The following is an 18,567-nucleotide window of genomic DNA, read 5'->3' as shown; positions in this document are numbered from 1 at the left end:
GTGCTGTAACCCCCCCAAACCGAGGCATCGCCGCGATCCGGGGGTCTGGGGGTGTCCCCCCTGAGGGCCACGCGGCGGGACGGACCCCACGGGGGGGCACGGGGCACTCGCGCTGCCGGCGGCGCCGAGCCCGGCGCGGTGCGGCGGGCCCCCCCCGCCCCCCCCGCCCGCGGACCGGCCGCGCTGCGGAGCCGCCGCCGTTCTGGCGCACGGGCCCCCCGACACTGCGGGAACCCCGAACCCGCAGGGCCCCCCGGGCGCACGCGGAGCCCCCCACTGCACGGTGCAAAGCTCATCGCACCGGGACCCCCGAGCCGCGCCGGGAGCGCTCGCTGCAGGGCCCCCCCGAACCGCAGAGGGATCCCCAATCGCGGCGGGATCCCCGAAACTGCAGGGCTCCCCCGAACTGCACAGGGCCCCTCCGGACTGCAGGGCCCCCCCTCCGCCTGCACGGGCTCTCCCGCCCCGAGCCGCACCGGGACCCCGGAACGCACAGGACCCCCCCAGCCGCACCGGGTACCCCTCTCGCAGCTCCCGCAGCGGAGCGCACCGGGACCCCCACTGCAGCCCCCCCGACCCGCAGCGGGGCCCCCAACCGGAGCCCCTCCCAAACCGCACAGGGATCCCTATCGCACCCCCCCCCGGGGGATGCACCGGGCCCCGCTCCAGCCCCTGACCCGCGCGGGGCCCCCCCGCTGCAGGCCCCCAAAATCCGCACACGGGTCCCCCACTGCGGGCCCCCCCCGCACCGCACGGCGCAAAGCCCCTCACCCCCGCGCCCCCCGAGCGCACAGCGAGCCCGCACTCGATCCCATCCCCACCGCACAGACCTCCCCCGCCCCGAACCGCACCGGACCTCCGGGATCGCCGGCCCCCCGCTACTGCACGGAGGCCCCCCCGGAGCCGCGCGGGGCACCCCGGCACCGCAGATCTCCCCCCGCCGCGGGCCCCCGCCCCGATCTCGCGGTCCCGGTGCCCGCCCGGGTGCCCCCGTACCTGGGGTCCCCCCGGTGCCGCCCGGCGCGCGCCCCGCCGCCCCCCCGCCTCCTCCTCCATCTTCGCCGCGCGGCCCCGCCCGCCCCGACAACAACATTCGGTGACGTCACTCGCGGTCACGTGACGGCGCCCGGTGCTAAAAATAGACCCGTGCACGACCCCCTCCCCTAAAGGGGCGGGGCCAAACAGGGGGCGGGGCCAAACAGGGGGCGGGGCCTAATTGGGCTTTAAAGAGGCTCGCGGGGAGGGCGAGTGTGGAACGGTGTGGGTGTGTGATGGTGCGTGAGTGTGCAAGGGCACGGGAGTGTGAATGAGTGAGTGTGTGTGAGTGAGTGTGAATGAGTGAGTGTGAATGAGTGAGTGTGAGTCAGTGTGAGTGAGTGTGCGTGAGTGTGCAGCGGCGCACAAATATGAATGCACGAGGGCACACACGTGTGCATGGCGGGGTGTTGGGCCGTGGTGCGCGCTCACGCGTGCCACAGGCTGTTGTGCTGCCTCGCACACGCGTGTGCACGCCCAGGCGCTCGCTGTGCAGCCGCTCCTGCACACGAGTGCACGAAAGCACAGGTGTGAACACGCGTGTGCAGCAGGCCAGGTGGGAGACGCTCCGCGGGGCACACGCGTGCTGTGTGCCCGTGAGCAGCCGCACATCGGCGTGTCACACACGCGGGACACACACGGACACACGCGCGTGCCCATGCGTGTGGTGTAGCAGGCCCAGGGGGTGGGAGGGTCACTCAGCCTGTGCCGCGGGGGCGTGCGGGGATGAATCACACCGGGCCGGGGCCGCGCTGAGTCACCGGCGGCGCCGCGGGGCTCGGCCGGGTGACGCGGGGGCACACGCGTGTGCACATGTGACACGCGCGGGGAAAGGGGGTGCGTGGCCCTTTAAGGGGCGTGGCTGCGCTTCCTGCCCGCCGCCAGGGGGCGCGCGGCGCCGCAGGGGAACTTCCGCCCCTGCCCCGGGGACCGCGGGTTCGAGTCCCGGCCCCGCCGCTTCCGCCTCCGGGGCCGGGCCGGGGTCGCGCCGCTGCCATGGTAACGGGGACGGGGGGACGGAGACGGTTTCGGGGTCCCCTGGGAGAGATCTGGGGTCTCCACGGCGGGGCCGCGGAGGGCCCCCACAAAGGGATCGCTGAAGGCCCCGCGCGGTGAGGGGGGGCAGGTGCGGGGCCCTTCCGGGGGCCCTCGGTGACACCGAACGCCCCAGGGCGGGGACCTCCGGGACCACCGAGGGCTCCCCAGCTTGTTGTGTCCCTCCCAGTCCCATCTTCCCCTTTTTCCCGCAGTCCTGCCACTTGCAGAAGCTTTTTGGGAGCGGCGGGGAGCTGGAGGATGAGGTGAGGGACCCCCCAGTGACCTGGGGCCCCCCCGAGGCGCGGCCGGGCCGTGCTGGTCCCCCCTGGCTGAGCTCCGGGAACACACGGAGCCCTTTGCATTCCCGGCGTTTATTTTCCCACAGGATTTCCTCTCCGCTGTGGAAGATGCAGAGAACCAGTTTGTGATCCCCGGGCATTCCTCAGCCAGCATCATCCCGGTTCCTCCCAGTGAACCCCATCCCAGTGAACCCCATCCCAGTGAACCCCATCCCAGTAAACCCTATCCCAGTGAACCCCATCCCAGTAACCCCCCCGCCCTCCGGCCCCTCTCTGGGCAGGGTGAGCGTCCCGTGGGGTTCCAGGGACCCCCATGCTGGGGAGCAGCGCCCCAGGATGAGCTGGACAATGCCCTTTTCCTGGCCGCCTGCAGGGAGCTGGAGGCTCCCGAGGTGCCGGTGGCGGCCGGCGCTGCCCCGGTGCCCCCCCGGCGCTGCGAGGAGCCGCCGTGGAAGTGCCCAGGGAAGGAGAACGCTCAGGAATGTGGGATCCCCAAAAAGCTCCGGGTGGGAGAGGAGCTGGTCCCCAGCTCCAGGGGGCTGCAGGACAGGCAGGGCCCCCTCCCCAGTCCCAAACTGGTGCTGCGGCCCAGCGCGGCCGGTGCCTGCGCCCCCAGACCCTCCCCTTCGGCGGGAGAGCCGGGAAGCGCCGGAGGCTCCATCCCTGCTCCGAGGGCTCCGTACATGAGGCCTGTCCAAGCACCCCGAGCAGGGAGCAGCTCCCCGGTGCCCTGGACCCCCCCAGCACAGAGCAGCCCCCAGCCCCAGCTGCCCCCCAGACCCCCCTCAGGCCCCCCCAGCTCCGTGGAGCCTCCGAGGCCTCCGCTCCAGCAGCCCCCCAGCTTCCCAAATCCCCCCGTGGCTCCCAACGCTCCCGGCCCCCCAAAGCCCCCGGTGGTCACCAACCACCTGGTGCAGCTGGTGACAGCGGCCAGCAAAGCCCCCGGGGGACCCCCGCGAGCCCCCCCACGCAGGGAGAGCCGGCGCTTCCCAGGGCCAGCCGGGATCCTGCCCCAGCAGGTGGGGAATGGGAATGGGAATGGGGATGGGGATGGATAGAGATGAGGGTGGGATTGGATGGGGATGGGGATAAAGATGTGATAGGGATGGGGATGCGGTCAGGAATGCAGTGGGTGGGCACAGGATGGGAACGGGAATGGGATGTGGGCTGGGATAGGATGGGATGGCAGCAGCCGATGAAGCAAAGCAGATCCCTGGACATGTCTGCCTGTCCCACAAGCACTCTGGGAAGCTGCTGGAGGAGATCCTGGTGTCTGCTCCCCAAGCTCCGGCTCACGGGGCTGTGGCGAAGCCGCGGGCTCAGGTAACCCCCCTGTCCCCCCCTGCTCCGGCAGATCCCGGTGGGAATCCCACCGGTGCTGCTGGGGCTCCCAGAGCGGGATGCTGAGCGGGGAGGGAGCCCCTGGGCTGGGTGACCGTGGATGTCCCCGACCCCAGGCACTGCCCAGCTCCCCGCTGCCCACGGAGGAGGATTTCGGGAAGGGGCCCTGGCTGGCCATGAAGATGGAGCTGGGGCTGGATGAGAGAGATCCCAGCTGCTTCCTCCACACCTACAGCGTGGTTATGGTGCTCCGCAAGGTGAGGGCGGCCCAGGATTCGGCTTCTGCTCTTCCCTCACCCCTCGGAGCTGCTTTTAGGGCTGGGAAGGGGGCTGAGCTGAGCTGGGCACAGACACCCACATCCCCGTGGGTGACGAGGGTTGTAGGATTTTGGAATATCCCACACGGGAAGGGATCCACAGGAATCACAGGGTTCAACGCCCAGCCCTGCCCAAGGTTATCCCAAAATCCCTGTCGTGCTGTGCAGGCAGCCCTGAAGCAGCTCCCAAAAAACAAGGTCCCCAGCATGGCTGTGATGATCAAGACCCTGACCAGGAGCAGCGCCGGCGCTGGTGCCGTGTTCCGGGACCCCACGGGTGAGTGGGGCAGTCCCTGTGCCCCAGAGGGGCTCCCCCTGTCACTCCCGGGGCTCACAGGTCCCATCCTCGTTGCCAGGGGAGATGCAGGGCACGGTGCACCAGCTGCTGCTGGAGCAGAGGCAGAGCGAGCTCCGAGCCGGCTCCGTGCTGCTCCTGAGGCAGGTGAGGAGAGCTGGGGGGACTGCTGGGGGGTGATCCAGCACATCACCTGTTCCCAACCCCCGGAACTGAATGTAAATATTGGGATAAGGGGGTAAGAGGAACTCGTGCGTTCGTGTGGTGCATCCCCGTTCCCATTCCATAGCACCCTGGGACTGCAAATATAAATACAAGAAAAGGATCTCCCACAGTTTTGCACCTCGGATTTTTCTCAACTATTCCTAACATTTCACCCTTCATCCTAAAATTTCCATAAATGGGGAGCTGTAGCTTTGGGGAGCTGCTCTGCAGGCGGGAGCTGGAGCTGGCTCTGCCCCCTCTGCAGGTTGGGGTCTTCTCCCCCTCCCACCGCAACCACTACCTCAACGTGACCCCCAACAACCTCCTCCGCATCTTCCCGCCTGAGCCCGAGGGCTGCTCCCCTCGGCAGGTGAGGGGGGGCTGCTGGTGGCCCTGGGGGCTGCTGGGCCCCCCAAGGGGGTCTGGGCTATGGGGACCCCCGAGAGAAAGGGGGAGGGGTGGTTAAATCCCCCAGTAATTCATCCCCCACTGGGTTTTGCAGGTCCCTGCCCAGGCTGAGCTGATTCCGGACCCCCCTGCGCAGCCCCCTCAGGGTGTCCCTGTTCCTGAGGACTGGGGACAGTCGAGGACAAGTGGACACAGCGCAGAGCAGCATCCTGGGGGCTCCTCCCTGTGCCCACCGAGCTCTGGTCCCAGCTGGGAAGAGCCGGTGGGAGCTGATGGATGTGACACGGGTGAGTCAGACCCACTCTGAGAGGAGAGGAAAAGCTCCCTGTCCTGTGGAAAACAGGGCCTGGTTGCCAGCCTGAACGATTCCACGATTCCCACACAAAACTCACGGATCCCATCCCACTGTGCCGTGCAGATGACCTGGACGGGCTCCTGGGAGAGCTGCCCGAGGATTTCTTCTCAGCCCCGGCTCAGGTTGACTGCGGCTGAGCCCAGCAGCTGCTGTGAGGGTGACGGTGCTGGGGAGCAGGTGACACACCTGCCACCCTCCTGCTCCTGTCTCTGCGTGTCTGCGCTGTTTGTTGTGGAGCTGAGAGCTGGGGAGACCCGGGGGGGACGCGGGCTCAGCGCTGTCCCCGCTGCTCCGGGCACACCGGCCCCTCTCGCTCCCAAACCTGCATTAAAGGGCTCTTTTGTTTCTGCATCACCTGTGTCCTCGTGTGTCACCCCTCTGTCCCCTCCGGGGGTCCCTGCTCCCCCTGCGCAGGAGGGGCCGTTCCCCCCAGGGTCTCACAGGGCTGGGGGGCCCAGATTCCCCCCATGGGACATCCGCACCTCGCACCCACAACAGGTTAAACTCCGCGGCACCCCGTGACTCTGTTTACCAGCCAGGAGTTATTTATAGGGCCCCTGGCTCTGGGATTTGATTCCACATCCGTGTGTGGGGCACAGCCCTATTTATAACCCCCCGGGAGGGCGCCGCTCGCTGTCCCCCGGATCCCCCCCACCCTCCCGGGGCTCCCATGGCCCACGAAACCTTCGCCTTCAGCTCCTCGGCGCTGCGCTCGCTGCGGCTGCAGCGGGAGCTGCTGGAGCGGGAGGATCGGCGGCGAGCCCTGGCCCGGCAATCGGCCTCACGCCGCTCCCTGCCCGGGACCCCCCGCGCCCCCCCGAGCCCCCCCCGGCGCCGCCAGTTCTGCCGGGACCCCGCCGTGCACAACGCCCTCTACGCCGGGGACCTGCCCCGCGTCCAGAGCATCTTCAGGGACGAGGCCGCCGCGAATTTGGTGCTGGAGATGGTCAGCGAGGAGCTGGTGTGGTCACCGGAGCAGGGTACGGGGCTGGGGGGGACTGGGGGTCCTTCCGTTCCCCTCCCTTCCCTCCCGTTCCCCTGCCAAGCAAGTGGGGAGCCAGGAAAAGGGGAGCCGGGAAAAGGGGAACCAGGAAAAGGGGAGCCGGGCTGGAGGAGCCGGGCCGGAGGAGCCGGGCTGGAGGAGCCGGGCTGGCTGCTGCGGTGTGTCGGGACTCTGGGGCAGGGTGGGTGCTCAGGGCAGCCCCCACGGGCGCCCCACTGCTCCCTCCGCTCCGGCAGGGCTGTGGGTGGCTGGGGGGGGTCCAGCGGAGGCTGTGCTGTCCGGCAGCCCCCGGTGCCCGCTGACCCCGCAGGGCTGTGGGTGCTGAGCCCCCGCCGGCAGCACACCTCCGCCCTGCGCATCGCCGCCGCCCGCGGCTACGAGGACTGCGCCCGGCACCTGTTGCTGCGGGGGGCGGCCGTGGACGCCGTGGTGGGGGGCCGGGCCCCCCTGCACGACAGCGCGGCCGCCCCCCACCCCAACTGCGCCCGCCTGCTCCTGGCCTTCGGGGCCGACCCCAACGTGCTGAGCGCCGACGGCTCGGCCCCGCTGCACCTCTGCACCGCGCCCCACAGCCTCAGGTAAGGGGGGCTCCTGCGTGGGGGGCGGCTCAGCTGCAAGAGGGGCCCCGCCCGTGAAATCGTCATTCCTGCCCCACAGCCGAGGGCCCGTGGGGTGTCCTGGGAGGGGCCCCGGGGAGTCCCTGCGGGCGTCCCATGGGAGCCAGGGCTCCAGTATGACCTGGAGCGTGTCCCTAGGGGTGTCCCGCGGGAACCACATCTCCCTGGCATGTCCCGGTCGTGTCCCCTGGGTGCCGTGTCCCTCCGAAGTGTCCCCTCACCCTTCCGGCCCGCTCCAGGTGTGCGGAGCTGCTGCTGGCGCACGGGGCGCAGGTGAACCTGGGCACGCGTGACCGCCAGGTGACAGCCCTGCACGTGGCGGCGCGCCAGGGCCTGGTGGCCCACGTGGAGCTGTACCTGCACCACGGCGCCGACCCCTCCCAGCGCACCCACCAGGGCGAGACCCCCCTGAACGCGGCGGCCGCCGCGGCCGAGCGCCCCGAGGCCGCCGAGCGCTTCCTGCGCGGGGCCGAGCGGCTGCTGGCGGCCGGCGCCGACCCCGGGGCCGGGGGGCGCAAGGGGCACACGCCGCTGCACAACGCCTGTGCCAACGGGCACCCCGCGCTGGCCCGGCTGCTGCTCCGCCACGGCGCCGACGCCACCGTCCCCAACGGCGCCGGGGACACCCCCATGGACTGCGCCCTCCACGCCGTGCGCGAGTACCGGGAGCAGCAGCCCGAGGAGACCATCGCGCTCCTGCTCGACCACGGCGCCCTCCCCGCGCACCCCAAGGTGGGGGACGGGGGTGGCGGGGGGCACGGGGTGCCGGCGGTGCCGGTGTCCCGCCCCGGTGACACGGCTCTGCTGGCAGATGCTCAGGCTGTGCTGCCAGCACCCGCCGGCGCTGGAGGTGATGCTCAACGCCTACGACCGCGTTCCTCCCGCCGACGGCTGGGTGGAGGCCGTGCCCCCCGAGCTGTGGGAGGTAACGGGGTGTCCTGGGGTGTCCTGGGTGTCCTGGGCCGTGCCCGTGTCCGAGCTCCAGCTCACTGACCCCCGTGTCCCCCCACGCAGGAGCACCGGGAGTTCTATGCCTCCGCCGTGCACATGGCGGGGCGGCCACGGCGGCTGCAGCACCTGGCGCGTGTGGCCATCCGGCGTCACCTGGGCACCCGCTGTCACACCGCTGTCCCCAAACTGGCACTGCCCCCCTCCCTGCGCCGCTACCTCCAGCTGCCCATCGAGGGTCTCATCTCCTGAGGGCACTCCATGTGTCCCCTCCATGTCCCCCACTAGTGTCCACTTGCTGTGTCCCCCCCCCCGTGCCCTGGTGACAATAAAGGACATGGCAGAGGTGGCTCTTGAGGCGTCTTTGTCCCTATGGGCGCAGGGTGGGCAATGGCAACTGCTGTGGGGACAGGGGACGGTGGGGACAGGGGATGAGGGGGGACAGGGGATGAGGGGGGACAAAGCCAGGGGGTCACAGGTGGCAGGAAGGGGACAGATGGACCCTGGAGGAAGTGGGGGCCGTGGAGGGGGTGACGGCCGCGGCCGCGGGGTGGCCGCTCCGGTGCTGAGCAGGCCCCGCTGGGGGGGTCAGCCCGGGGTCCCCACGATGTTCCTGCGGCCACGTCCCGCCGCGCCCGTGACCACGCCCCCATTGGCCACGCCCACGGCTCGACCCCGCCCTCTCGCGGGACCGCCCACTCAGGGCGTGGCCTATGGCTCCGCCCCTTGGACACGCCCATTGGGCGCGGCCGTGACGCAGCGCTCGCGCGCCCACCGCCCCCTCCCGCCCCCTGGCGGCGGCGCCGTGTGACGTGGCGCTTCCGGCGCGCGGGCGGCGGCGGCGGGAGGCGGTGAGTGGGGGGGGCACCGGGACCCCCGGGGATGGCGGGGACACACCGGGACCCCCGGGGCCGGCAGAGACACTCCGGGACCGCGGGGGCTGACAGGGACACACCGGCACCCCCCGGGATGGCCGGGGCTGGCAGGGACACACCGGCACCCCCGGGGCTGGTCGGGACCCCCGGGACATACGGGCACCGGTCGGGACACACCGGGACTCTCCCGGTTCCTCCCGCCCCGCGGTGCCCGGGCCTCGCTGACGGCATCGCTCTGCTCTGTCCAGGTCGGGGATGGCCTGACCCTGCTCCGCTGGGCACCGAGGGGCTGCGGGACCCTCCGGGACCCTCCGGTACCCCCCGGACCCTCCGCCCGGCCCGGTAAGGTGAGCGCAGCTCTGCCGGTTCGGTGCCTCGGGAGCGAGGAGGAAAATCCGCAGGCAGGAGCTCCCGCCGGGCACCGGGACAGCCCCGAGCGTCCCCGCCGCCCAGCTCGGTCACCGGGCACCGGGAGGTCCGGGCGGGGATAAAGGTCCCGTGGCGGAGATGGAGCCCCCGGCCGCCCCCCTCATCCTGGGGGTGGGGGACGAGGTGACGCTGGTGGCCGGGGTGGCCGTGCTGGTGCTGGCGCTGGTGCTGGCCTGGCTGTCCACGTACGTGGCCGATGGCAGCAGCCAGCTCCTGGGCACCGGGGACGCGGCCGTGATCCGCCTCGGGCCCCTCCCGCCCTACGCGGCGCCCGCGGGGGCGGCCGAGGCTCCGGAGCCCCCCAGAGCCCCCGAAAACGCGGAGGAGAAAACAGAGGAGGAAGGGGGGGGGGCGGCACCGGGGGACAGCGGGAGCGCCCCCGGTGCCGGCCTGGAGCCGCTCCTGGACGTCCCGAGCTTGTCGCAAGGCCCGGCTGAGCCCGGAGCCCCCGGCGGGGAGGACGCGTGCCCCGGCCTCATCAAGATCCGCCTCAAGTTCCTCAACGACACCGAGGAGGTGGCAGTGGCCCGGCCCGAGGACACCGTGGGGATTCTCAAGAGGTGAGTCCCGAGGAACGGGGGACACCGGGAGCGCCGCCGGGTCGGCGGCCCCCGCTGCAAACAGCCCCCTCCCACAGAACGGGGGAGGGCTTTTATCCCTCTTGCTGAGCCAAAAATACCGAGGGGTGTGGGTTTTGAAACAACGAGTTTAAGAGAGACGGCGGTGGCGTGGTGGCAGTGCCATCGCTGTCACCTCCCCGTTTCCACCCCGGGTGGGTCCGTGAGCGCCGTCTCTGCCACCTCCAACCTCTTCCCTCCTCCCGCAGCAAATACTTCCCGGGCCAGGAGAGCCAGATGAAGCTCATCTACCGCGGGCAGCTGCTGCAGGACCAGGCGCGGACGCTGCGCTCGCTGCGCATCACCGATAACTGTGTCATCCACTGCCACCGCTCCCGGGGAGCCTCCGCGGCCGCCCCGGCCCTGCCCGAGCCCGGCCCCGCCGGTCCCGCGGCCCCGGGGCTGCCCCTGGCCGGGGGCACCCTCATGGTCCCCACGGTCATGGTGGTGCTGGCGCTCGGTTGGTATTTCCGCATCAACTACCGGCAGCTCTTCACGGCCCCGGCCACCGTGTCCCTGATCGGTGTCACCGTCCTGGTCACCTTCCTGGCCTTCGGGGTGTACGGACAGGCGGGGTGAGGCGCGCAGGGCTGCGGAGGCACCGCGCTGTCCCTGTGGCCCAGCCTTGCTGCCGGACTTTACCCCCCAAAAAGGGGCTGTGCCCCCCCCCCAAACTCCATTCCCTCTCCCCCAGCCCCAATCCCAGCTCGGGGGAGTGGGACAGCACTGGAACGGGCTATGGCTTCTTCCTAAGGACTTTTCCAAGCAAATAAAGGGTGTCAAGTCACCCCAGAGATTCCTTCCTGCCCTGGGGGCTGCTCTTTCCCACCCACCCACGCTTTTAGGGGGGTTATAGAAACAAATCCAGCCCCACCCGTGGTGAATGGAGTGGGGGGAGATGGATGGGAGGGGTAAAGGCCCTGCTTAATAATTAATTAATTAATTAATAATGAGCCATAATTAATGCCAGGGATACCAAGTCAAGATGCAGTTTTATTTACAGGGGCAGCCACAACCCACGCACGGGACACACAGACCTCACAAGGGCTCAGCTCCCCCGCGGGGGGGACACTCAGAAACACCGGGGGGGTGGCGAGGACACCGAGCTGGGGGGGGGTCACAGGGCATGGTCTGAGCCCCCCCAAGCCCCACTGCAGCCCTTGGACCCCAAATTGCAGCGGCTCTCCCGCAGCTGACGGGGCCCAGGCTGCCTCCCCCCAGCTCGCCGTGCCCCCCCCAGGCAGGTTGGGGTGGTCCCCCCGTGTTTTGGGTGCCCACAGCCCCGTCCTCGGCCCCGGGGCACGCGAAGGCCAGCTTGGCATGCTCCGGTGGCCAGAGCCCCCAGCCCCAAAGCCACAGCAGGAGGGACCACACGGGGGTCCCCATGCAGTGGGGGGGGCCCCGCAGCGTTCTGAGGTGCCCAAGGCTCTGCAGGACCCCCCCCAGCCCAGCCTTTAGCAGCAGTTTGAAAACAATAGTGAATCCAGAGTCGAGAGCACCATAAATTTGTGAGTCCCAGCGAGAGGATGAGCCACGGCACCGGGCTGGGGGGACAGACACGGCCCCCCCTGGGGCCGTATGGCCAAATGGGGGGGTCAGACAGCCATGGGGGGCGACAGCCCTGTCCCAGCACAGCCCCTGCGGTGGAGAACAGCTGTGGGGAGGGGAGGGGATCACAGGGCAGGGGGTGACCTGGATCCAGCCAGAGGGACCTGTCCCCCCCCGGCCCGCACAGCGGGGCGCTGGTCCCGGCCCCCCCAAACAAAAGCAGAGCCTGGGGGGTGCAAACACATGCCAGAGCTGTGGGGGTCCCCAGTGACCCCCGACTGCAGCAGCAGGTCCCCAGGCAGGCGCAGAGCTGTCCTGGGGACATGAGGAGTGGGGGGCCCTGCGCTGAAGCCGGGCTGTGCTTCCCCCCCGTTCTGATCCATTCCCAGCTCCCCCAGAGGTCCCTGGCAGGTTGGGGTCCCCCTCCCCCAAACAGTTTGGCACAGGGATGGTCACAGCAGCTCCCCCCACCCCCAGACCCACCCCCAAACATGAAGGATGCAGCATGCAGCCCCCTGTGACCCCCCTGTGTGGGCACTGCCAGGCCCCCGAGACCCCCAAGAGCTGAATGCAGGCACAGCTGAGCAGATTTGGGGGTGAGAGGGTGCCCACCTGTCCTCTGAGTGTGAAACACCCCCTCCAGTGTGACCCCCCCTCCTGAGCCAGCCCGACCAGCGAGTGCCAGCCCTGGGCAGGGAGGGGAGGCTGCTCCAGAGTGGGGGGCTCACCCCAAAACCCCAGGGCAGGGGGGATTCACAACCCCCTGAGCCAGGCCCAGACCTGCCCAGGGTGTCCAGGTGCCCCCCACCCCAGTGGGTAAGTGAGGAGCGGGTGTGGGGGGCACAGCTGGCTTTGGGGGTGCTGGGAGGGATGGGGGGCTGTACCCCCATGTCCGAGGGAGATGCCCCAACGGGAACCTCATGAACAAAAACTGTCACAGAATAAATAGAGGCACGGGGGCAGGGGGAGGAAGGGGGGCACTAATGGGGCTCCCCAAATCCAGCCCCACTCCAGCGACAGCCGAGTCCTCTGTGCTCCGGTACCCGCCTTGTGTCTGGCCTGGGGGTGCCCGGGGGCTGTCCTGGCCCCTGTCTGTCCCTCTGTCCGTCCTGCCCCTCCCCAGCTCTGCGGGGCTCAGTTGATGTCATCATAGATGCTGGGGGTGTGGGGGGCGGGGGGCTTGGGCTTCTTCTTCTTGCTGGAGCCGAGCCCTGGGGCACCGCTCACCAGCCCCAGGTGGGGCTTCTTCTTCTTGGTCTTGCGGGACTCGGAGTTGTTTGTACCTAGGAAAAAATGGGGGTGTCAGGGAGGAGATGAGCCCCAAAACAGAGTGGATGATGCCCAACTCTGGTCAACACCCAAGAAAATGTACCCCAAAATGTTCCTCCCCCTCTCAGGTGGGGGACAAGGTGCTCCAGGCTTTGGAGCCATGGTCTGTTCAACCCCTCTTGTGCTGGGGAGATGCCAGAACAGCCCACACAAAGGGATCTGTGCCCCAGGATTTTTCTGTGCCCCAGGATTTGTCCCCCAGGGCCCCAAACACTCACTGGCTTTGGAGGAGGCTGAGTCGGAGGGGGAGATGTCGGAGGAGCCGTCCCACTGCAGGCGGCTCATGAGGGCCTGGCTCTCGGCCACCTCGAAGCTGTCGTTCTCCACGCTGCCCTCGGCCTCGGGCAGGGACCTGGGCACAGGTGTCACAGAGGGATGGTGGGGACAGAGACCCCAAAATGCCAGGGGGATGCTCAGGAGCTCAGCCCAGCCCCCACCGCCCCACAGGGCCACAAATCCCAACCCCAGCCCCGGGCTCCCGTCCCCTCCAGGCCCCCCAAGGCTGTCCCTGTCCCCAGCCCCCCCGAGCACCCTGTGCAGTCCCTGCTCCACAGGACGGTGACCCCGGCACCTCAGGGACCCCGAGTCTGCAGCCACTTACGCCGAAGGCCCGAGGAGGTAAACCCGGACTGCCCTGCGCTGCTCATCCGTGTGCTGGGGACACCGCAGGGACCTGGGGACGAGACACGGCACTGAGATGGCCTCCCCCCTCCCACGGGGATGGGGGCATGTCGGGGAGCCCCCCAGAGCGAGCAGGGCCAGGCTGGGCCACCCTCACCTGGTGCACATCTTCTTGGTGTGTTCGGAGATGACCCCGCATTGCTGGGGAGGGAAGGGACAGGTGAGTCTGGGGGGGACAGGTGAGTGACCGCCGGGCTGTGCTGCACCATCACAGCCCTGGGGCCCCCCAGCCTGGTGTCCCAGACAAAGCAGCCGGTGCCCCACGATCAGGACATGCTGCATGTCACCACTGCCAGCCCCATCCCCGGTGGTGCCCCCCTGTCCCTCCTGCCCCGTCCCCTCACCGTGGTGAGCAGCGTCCGCAGCTCCTCGGGGCCCAGCGTCTCGTAGTTGATGCCGGCCGAGTTGCTGTACTGGGGGGCACAGAGCAGGGTCAGGGCTGGGGGCAGCTGGGGGGCAGCTGGGGGGCAATACGGCCCCCTGGGGAGGCAGAGGAGGGACTGGCAGCCATCTCCCCCCATCCCAGGCTCACCTTGAAGGGATCGGGGTTCCCGCCGATCTCGCCTGGGCGGGAGGAAAGGTGAGGGGGGTCCTGCCCACAGCCCGGGACCCCCAGGGCCCCCTCCCACCGCCACCGGCCCCGGCCAGGGACAGCCCCGGCTCCCCACAAGCCCCTCCCACTGCGGGTGCCCCACCCACCGCAAATACCCCACCCCTGCACGTGCCCCACCCAGCCAGGCTCCGCCCCCAGGCCGATGCCCCGCCCCGATGGTGTGAGCCCCCTCCCCAGTTTTCAGCCCCAGCCCAGGGGTCCCTCACCATTTTTGTGTTTCAGGGACTTGGACCTGCGGGGCGAGTTGGGGTTCTGCAACGAGAGGGGGGTGTTGGGGGTGTCCTGTGTCCTCCCCACGCCCCCCACCCACCCTCCCCCGCACCCCTCACCCCCTCACCTTATCCGATTTCCTCTTCTTCGCTATGGGGAGAGACACAGAAAGGAAAGATTTGACCTTTTCCAGTGGATGCAGCCCCAAGCCCAGAGCTGCTGCCTCCCCAGGGCTGGGACCACCACACACGGCTGCTCTGCCCCTACACACCCACCCAGGACCGGGGCTCGGCGGCCACGGGGCAGGCAGGACGTGTCCCCCACCCCTCAGGACACCAGGGACCCCTCCCCACCTTTCTTCTCGGAGCCGTAGGACCAGTCGTTGTCATTGATGTCATCGTTGTCCTCCTGGTCACTCTCCGACTTGTTCAGGTTGTTGCTGCTCGCGATCCTGAGCGGGGAGGGGAGGGAGATCATGGCCAGGGTCTGCCCCACGTCCTCCACGGAGCCCCAGGATCCGTCCCGTGTGCCCCACAGTGCCCTCCCGCCCTCCGCTGCACCCAGGGATCCAGACAGGATCCCCAGGAGCCACCCAGGTTGGGGACAGAGGACCCAGGGCTCCCAGCTCACCCTCCCGGGAGGGATAAACTGCTGGGGAGGAGCAAGAGGAGCTCCAGGGGGGAACCAAGCTGGACACCCCCACAATGGACATCGAGGACTGGGGAGACCCAGATGCTGAACTGGCATCCTGGGCTCATCGGTGCCCAAACGCACAGCACCCCACAGGGAGGGGAGCCCGGCAGCCTCAGGCCCCCCGTGCCTCGGTTTCCCCACGGGGGGCTCCCCCAGCCCCTCGCACCTGCGGTTGGCGATGCGGCTGCTGTTGCGGCCCATGCCCAGGCACTTCTCCAGGTGCGGGGCGAAGCGGGAGGCGGCGATGCTGCGGCTGCAGTTGGGGCACACGCACTCCTTGTTCTTCCACTGGTTGTACACCTGCCCGAAGATGTCCACGCCCGGCTGGTCCACGATCTCTGCGGGGGGACACGCTCAGCCCCTGCCCTGGGACCCCCGAGCTGCTCTGGGGGGTCCCTGGGGCTGCCAGACGCTCCCCACAGCCTCAACGGGACTCGGGGGAGCTGAAACCAGCGGCAGTGCTGCCAGGGGGTCTCTGCCACCTCCCACCCACACCCCAGCTGTGCCCCCCAGGGCCCCAGCACCGTGTTTAGGAGTTCAGGGACCCCCTCATTTACCCCTCTGGGACAGTCTGGTCACTGCTGGGGGACATTTGGGTGTTCAGCAGCAGCCCTCAAACCCAAATCCCTGTGCGTGGGGACCACCGATCGCCCATGGCCTCTCTGGGAGCAGGGGCCTGGTTGTGTCCCTGTCATCAGCGTCACCCCGACTCTGGGGGACCTGAGGGGCTCACCAAAGTCCTTCATGCTGTCGGGGTCCGTGTCATCCAGGAAGAAGTACCCGCACTTGACAGCCCGGTGCACCTCGAAGCAGAGCCCCAGGCAGGCATCCTCCACCAGCTCCGTGTAGATCTCGTGTGCGATGGCCTGGGGGGCCCAGGGGGGGCTGTTAAGGAGGGAAGGGGCCCACACGGACACCCCAGGGGACAGACAGACCCCACGGGGGGCAGCTCACCTCCAGTTTGCTGTTATCCAGGCCAGACAAAGACATATCCTCCATTTTCATTTGCAGCTTCTTGCGGAGAAGTCACGCCGAACGTTCATAGCACGGGACACGGGGGCTGGGGGCACGGGGGGGTCTCACTGGCACCTCAGCCTTCACCTGCACACCCCTCCCAGCCCCCTTCCCGACCACAATCCCACTGCACACCCTGGGATGTGCTCAAGATGCACTCTGGGGAATCCCCGAGGGAGAGTCCCGGGGTTAAACACTCCAGGAGTGAAGTTGGGGGAGGCTCGGGGGGTCTCCCAGCTGGGCAGGACCCTCCCCAGCCTGGCACGGATCCCCCCCAGGTTAGTGGGGGACACTGGCTGCCAAGGGCAGGATGCCCCCGGTGCCCCACTGTGTCCATCCTGTTGTCCCCACACTCCTCAGGCCAGCCTGGGACATGCCCGGCCTTCACAGAGGGGTCAAACCCCCCCAGGAGCCCCCCCTCAGCCCCCCATTGTCTCTGGGCTGAAGGTGAGCACCTTCAGTGTCCCTAAACTGCCCCCTCCCAGAGCAGGTGGGTTTTGCTGCATCACCCTCCCCTGCAGCACGTGCAGGGTGGACAGGGCAGGGAGGGGAGCACCGTGTACCCCCCCAGAATGGGGCCTGGCCTCCCCCAACAACAACAGTGGGAGTCTGAAGACCCCAAACCCTCGGCCAGACACCCAGAGCACCCAGCGGTGCTGACCAGTGGAATCTCTGATGGTCATGGAGCAGGGGGGACTCTGAGCGGCCACCGGGATGGGGGGACACAAGAGGGGTCTCCACATCCCCTGTACACACCCCAATCCCACTGATCCATTTCTTCCTTCCACAAGGGAAAGAGGAAACAGGGGTTGGAATTGGCTCAGCCCCCCGGACCCCCCCAGGCTGAGGCAGAAAAGGGAGAGGCTCGGGGGGGGCTCAGGGGGTCTCCCATAGGGCTGGGGGGCCCAGGGAGGGTCCCAGGGGCTCTCAGGATCAGGGCAGGGGGGAGGGAACGGGGGTTCGCAGGGCCTGGGGGTCCAGGGGTGGTCTCGGGAGCTCTGAGGAGAGGAGGGTGAGGGGCACTGCCAGGAAAGGGGGATAAGGGCGGCTCAGGGGGGTCCCTCGCAGCTCTGGGGGAGACAAGAGAGAGCCCCGGGGCTCTCGGGAGTGGATGGAAGAACAGGAAAATGGGAGGGGAAGGGAGATCTCTGGGCCGGGGCAGTCTCACATAGGGCTGGGGGGCCCAGTGAGGGTTGTGCGGGCTCTCAGGAACCGGGGGGGCAGGAAAGGAGGTGGAACGGGATCTCAGGAGTCCCCAACAGGTCTGGGGCGGCCCTGACCCTGGGGGCTCTCAGGTACAGAGCGAGGGAGGGGGAAGGGGAGGCTCAGAACCCGGGGATCCCGGGGAAGGTCCCGGGGCCTCTCGGGACGGGGGGTGGGAGGGCACAGGCGGGGCGGTCCCAGGGAGGATCCCGGGGCCGACCCCGGGCGGATCGCGGGGTCCCGAGAGCCGAGGGGGAGGTCCCGGGGCGCCCCGGGGCGGGGTCAGCGGGCCCCTCTCCGGTGCGGCGGGGCCCCACGGCCGGGCAGGGCCGCGGAGGGCGGGGGCTCCGGGCCGGGAGGGGCGGGTCGGGCGGTCACTCACCGGCGCCGAGGGTTCGCCGGGGCCGGGGCGCGGCCGGGTCAGCGCCCCCCGCCGCTCCGGCGCGGGGCCCGGCGGGGGCTCGCCATGGTCGGGGCCGGCCCGGGGCCGGCCCGGGGCCGTGCCGAGCGGACGGAGCGGCCGGGCCGGGCCTGGCGGTGCCTCCGCCCGGCGGCGGCGGCGGCCGGGGGGGGTGAGGGGGGGGAGGGAGGGGCGGGGCGGCGCGCCCGGCGCGCGCACGGCCCGGCCCCGCCCCCGCGGCGGCGGCCAATGGGGAGACGCCGTCAGAGGCCGCGACCAATGGGAGGGGCCGGCAGCCGCCGCCCCCCCGCGGGGCCACGCCAGAGGCGCGGGGGCGGGCCCAGAGAGGGTGGGGCCTAAGGGGGCGGGCCCTAAAGGGGGCGGGGCCCGAAGCCCCCCCCCACCCCACCGCGGAGGGATCCTCGGCAGGGACCCCGGACCCCCGGACCCCCGAACCCCGGACCCCCGGACCCCCGAACCCCGGACCCCCGGACCCCCAAACCCCGGACCCCCAAACCCCCGGACCCCCAAACCCCGGACCCCCGGACCCCCGAACCCCGGACCCCCGGACCCCCGAACCCCGGACCCCCGGACCCCCAAACCCCGGACCCCCAAACCCCCGGACCCCCAAACCCCGGACCCCCGGACCCCCGAACCCCGGACCCCCGGACCCCCGGACCCCCGAACCCCGGACCCCCGGACCCCCAAACCCCGGACCCCCGAACCCCGGACCCCCAAACCCCGAACCCCGGACCCCCAGACCTCCAGGGACCCCAGCAGTCCCAAGGATCCCCCACCCCAGGGACCCACCGCCCCCAGGGGTTCCCCCATCCCAAGGATCCCCCCATTCCTCTGGAGCCCCATCCCAAGGATCCCCCACCCCTACAGATTCCTTCTACCCTTACAGACCCCCAGACCCCCGATCCCCATCCCTACAGACCCCTCTGACATTCCAGATCCCACCCGCTCCCCACCAGCAGATCCCCGTGGATCCCGCAGTGCCATCAGCCCCCAGAAATGACCCCCAGGGATTCCCTCCCGCACTGGATCCCCCCCAAGAGGGAGGAAAAACACTTCTCACACTTGTTCTTTTTT

General features: G+C 69.7%; 4 protein-coding genes across 4 annotated transcripts; 3 read left to right on the top strand and 1 right to left on the bottom strand.

Moving 5' to 3' along the window:
* The first annotated feature begins 1,902 nt into the window (after positions 1–1,902).
* On the top strand, positions 1,903–5,643 carry HROB (homologous recombination factor with OB-fold). The gene is made up of 10 exons (XM_014261019.2): positions 1,903–2,034; positions 2,286–2,336; positions 2,459–3,391; positions 3,612–3,695; positions 3,830–3,970; positions 4,199–4,307; positions 4,387–4,472; positions 4,795–4,899; positions 5,032–5,224; positions 5,356–5,643. The coding sequence occupies exons 1-10, from the start codon at positions 2,032–2,034 to the stop codon at positions 5,427–5,429; spliced, it is 1,779 nt and encodes a 592-aa protein (XP_014116494.2). The 5' UTR covers positions 1,903–2,031; the 3' UTR covers positions 5,430–5,643.
* A 249-nt stretch (positions 5,644–5,892) lies between these two features.
* ASB16 (ankyrin repeat and SOCS box containing 16) lies at positions 5,893–8,209 on the top strand. The gene is made up of 5 exons (XM_005532480.3): positions 5,893–6,272; positions 6,606–6,873; positions 7,152–7,644; positions 7,724–7,837; positions 7,927–8,209. Exons 1-5 carry the CDS (start codon positions 5,963–5,965, stop codon positions 8,110–8,112), a joined length of 1,371 nt encoding a protein of 456 aa, XP_005532537.2. The 5' UTR covers positions 5,893–5,962; the 3' UTR covers positions 8,113–8,209.
* Positions 8,210–8,610: 401 nt separating this feature from the next.
* TMUB2 (transmembrane and ubiquitin like domain containing 2) lies at positions 8,611–10,580 on the top strand. The gene is made up of 3 exons (XM_005532479.3): positions 8,611–8,711; positions 8,984–9,724; positions 9,991–10,580. Exons 2-3 carry the CDS (start codon positions 9,243–9,245, stop codon positions 10,358–10,360), a joined length of 852 nt encoding a protein of 283 aa, XP_005532536.2. The 5' UTR covers positions 8,611–8,711; positions 8,984–9,242; the 3' UTR covers positions 10,361–10,580.
* Positions 10,581–10,754: 174 nt separating this feature from the next.
* ATXN7L3 (ataxin 7 like 3) lies at positions 10,755–17,544 on the bottom strand. The gene is made up of 13 exons (XM_014261021.2): positions 17,455–17,544; positions 15,810–15,915; positions 15,589–15,721; positions 15,022–15,193; positions 14,516–14,613; positions 14,290–14,312; positions 14,159–14,204; positions 13,872–13,903; positions 13,684–13,752; positions 13,437–13,480; positions 13,260–13,331; positions 12,877–13,010; positions 10,755–12,612 (listed from the first exon to the last, which is right to left on the bottom strand). Exons 2-13 carry the CDS (start codon positions 15,858–15,860, stop codon positions 12,464–12,466), a joined length of 1,023 nt encoding a protein of 340 aa, XP_014116496.1. The 5' UTR covers positions 15,861–15,915; positions 17,455–17,544; the 3' UTR covers positions 10,755–12,463.
* Positions 17,545–18,567: the final 1,023 nt, after the last annotated feature.

Source organism: Pseudopodoces humilis, chromosome 29 (genome assembly GCF_049639895.1).
Source record: "Pseudopodoces humilis isolate 2021_Gansu_Grassland_sample_001 chromosome 29, ASM4963989v1, whole genome shotgun sequence".
NCBI lineage: Eukaryota > Metazoa > Chordata > Aves > Passeriformes > Paridae > Pseudopodoces > Pseudopodoces humilis.
This window is presented reverse-complemented; position numbering and strand designations above follow the sequence as displayed.

Bases quoted from the DNA above. Each gene is read 5' to 3' on its own strand.
- HROB (XM_014261019.2), top strand. The intron at 3,971-4,198 runs GTGAGGGCGGCC...CGTGCTGTGCAG, and splicing joins TGGTTATGGTGCTCCGCAAG to GCAGCCCTGAAGCAGCTCCC. The intron at 5,225-5,355 runs GTGAGTCAGACC...TGTGCCGTGCAG, and splicing joins AGCTGATGGATGTGACACGG to ATGACCTGGACGGGCTCCTG.
- ASB16 (XM_005532480.3), top strand. From the start codon at position 5,963: ATGGCCCACGAAACCTTCGCCTTCAGCTCCTCGGCGCTGCGCTCGCTG. The intron at 6,273-6,605 runs GTACGGGGCTGG...CTGACCCCGCAG, and splicing joins GGTGTGGTCACCGGAGCAGG to GGCTGTGGGTGCTGAGCCCC. The intron at 7,838-7,926 runs GTAACGGGGTGT...CCCCCCACGCAG, and splicing joins TGCCCCCCGAGCTGTGGGAG to GAGCACCGGGAGTTCTATGC.
- TMUB2 (XM_005532479.3), top strand. From the start codon at position 9,243: ATGGAGCCCCCGGCCGCCCCCCTCATCCTGGGGGTGGGGGACGAGGTG. The intron at 9,725-9,990 runs GTGAGTCCCGAG...CTCCTCCCGCAG, and splicing joins ACCGTGGGGATTCTCAAGAG to CAAATACTTCCCGGGCCAGG.
- ATXN7L3 (XM_014261021.2), bottom strand. From the start codon at position 15,860: ATGAAAATGGAGGATATGTCTTTGTCTGGCCTGGATAACAGCAAACTG. The intron at 15,194-15,588 runs GTGAGCCCCTCA...GTCCCCCCGCAG, and splicing joins CGACAGCATGAAGGACTTTG to AGATCGTGGACCAGCCGGGC. The intron at 14,205-14,289 runs GTGAGGGGGTGA...CTCTCGTTGCAG, and splicing joins AGAAGAGGAAATCGGATAAG to AACCCCAACTCGCCCCGCAG.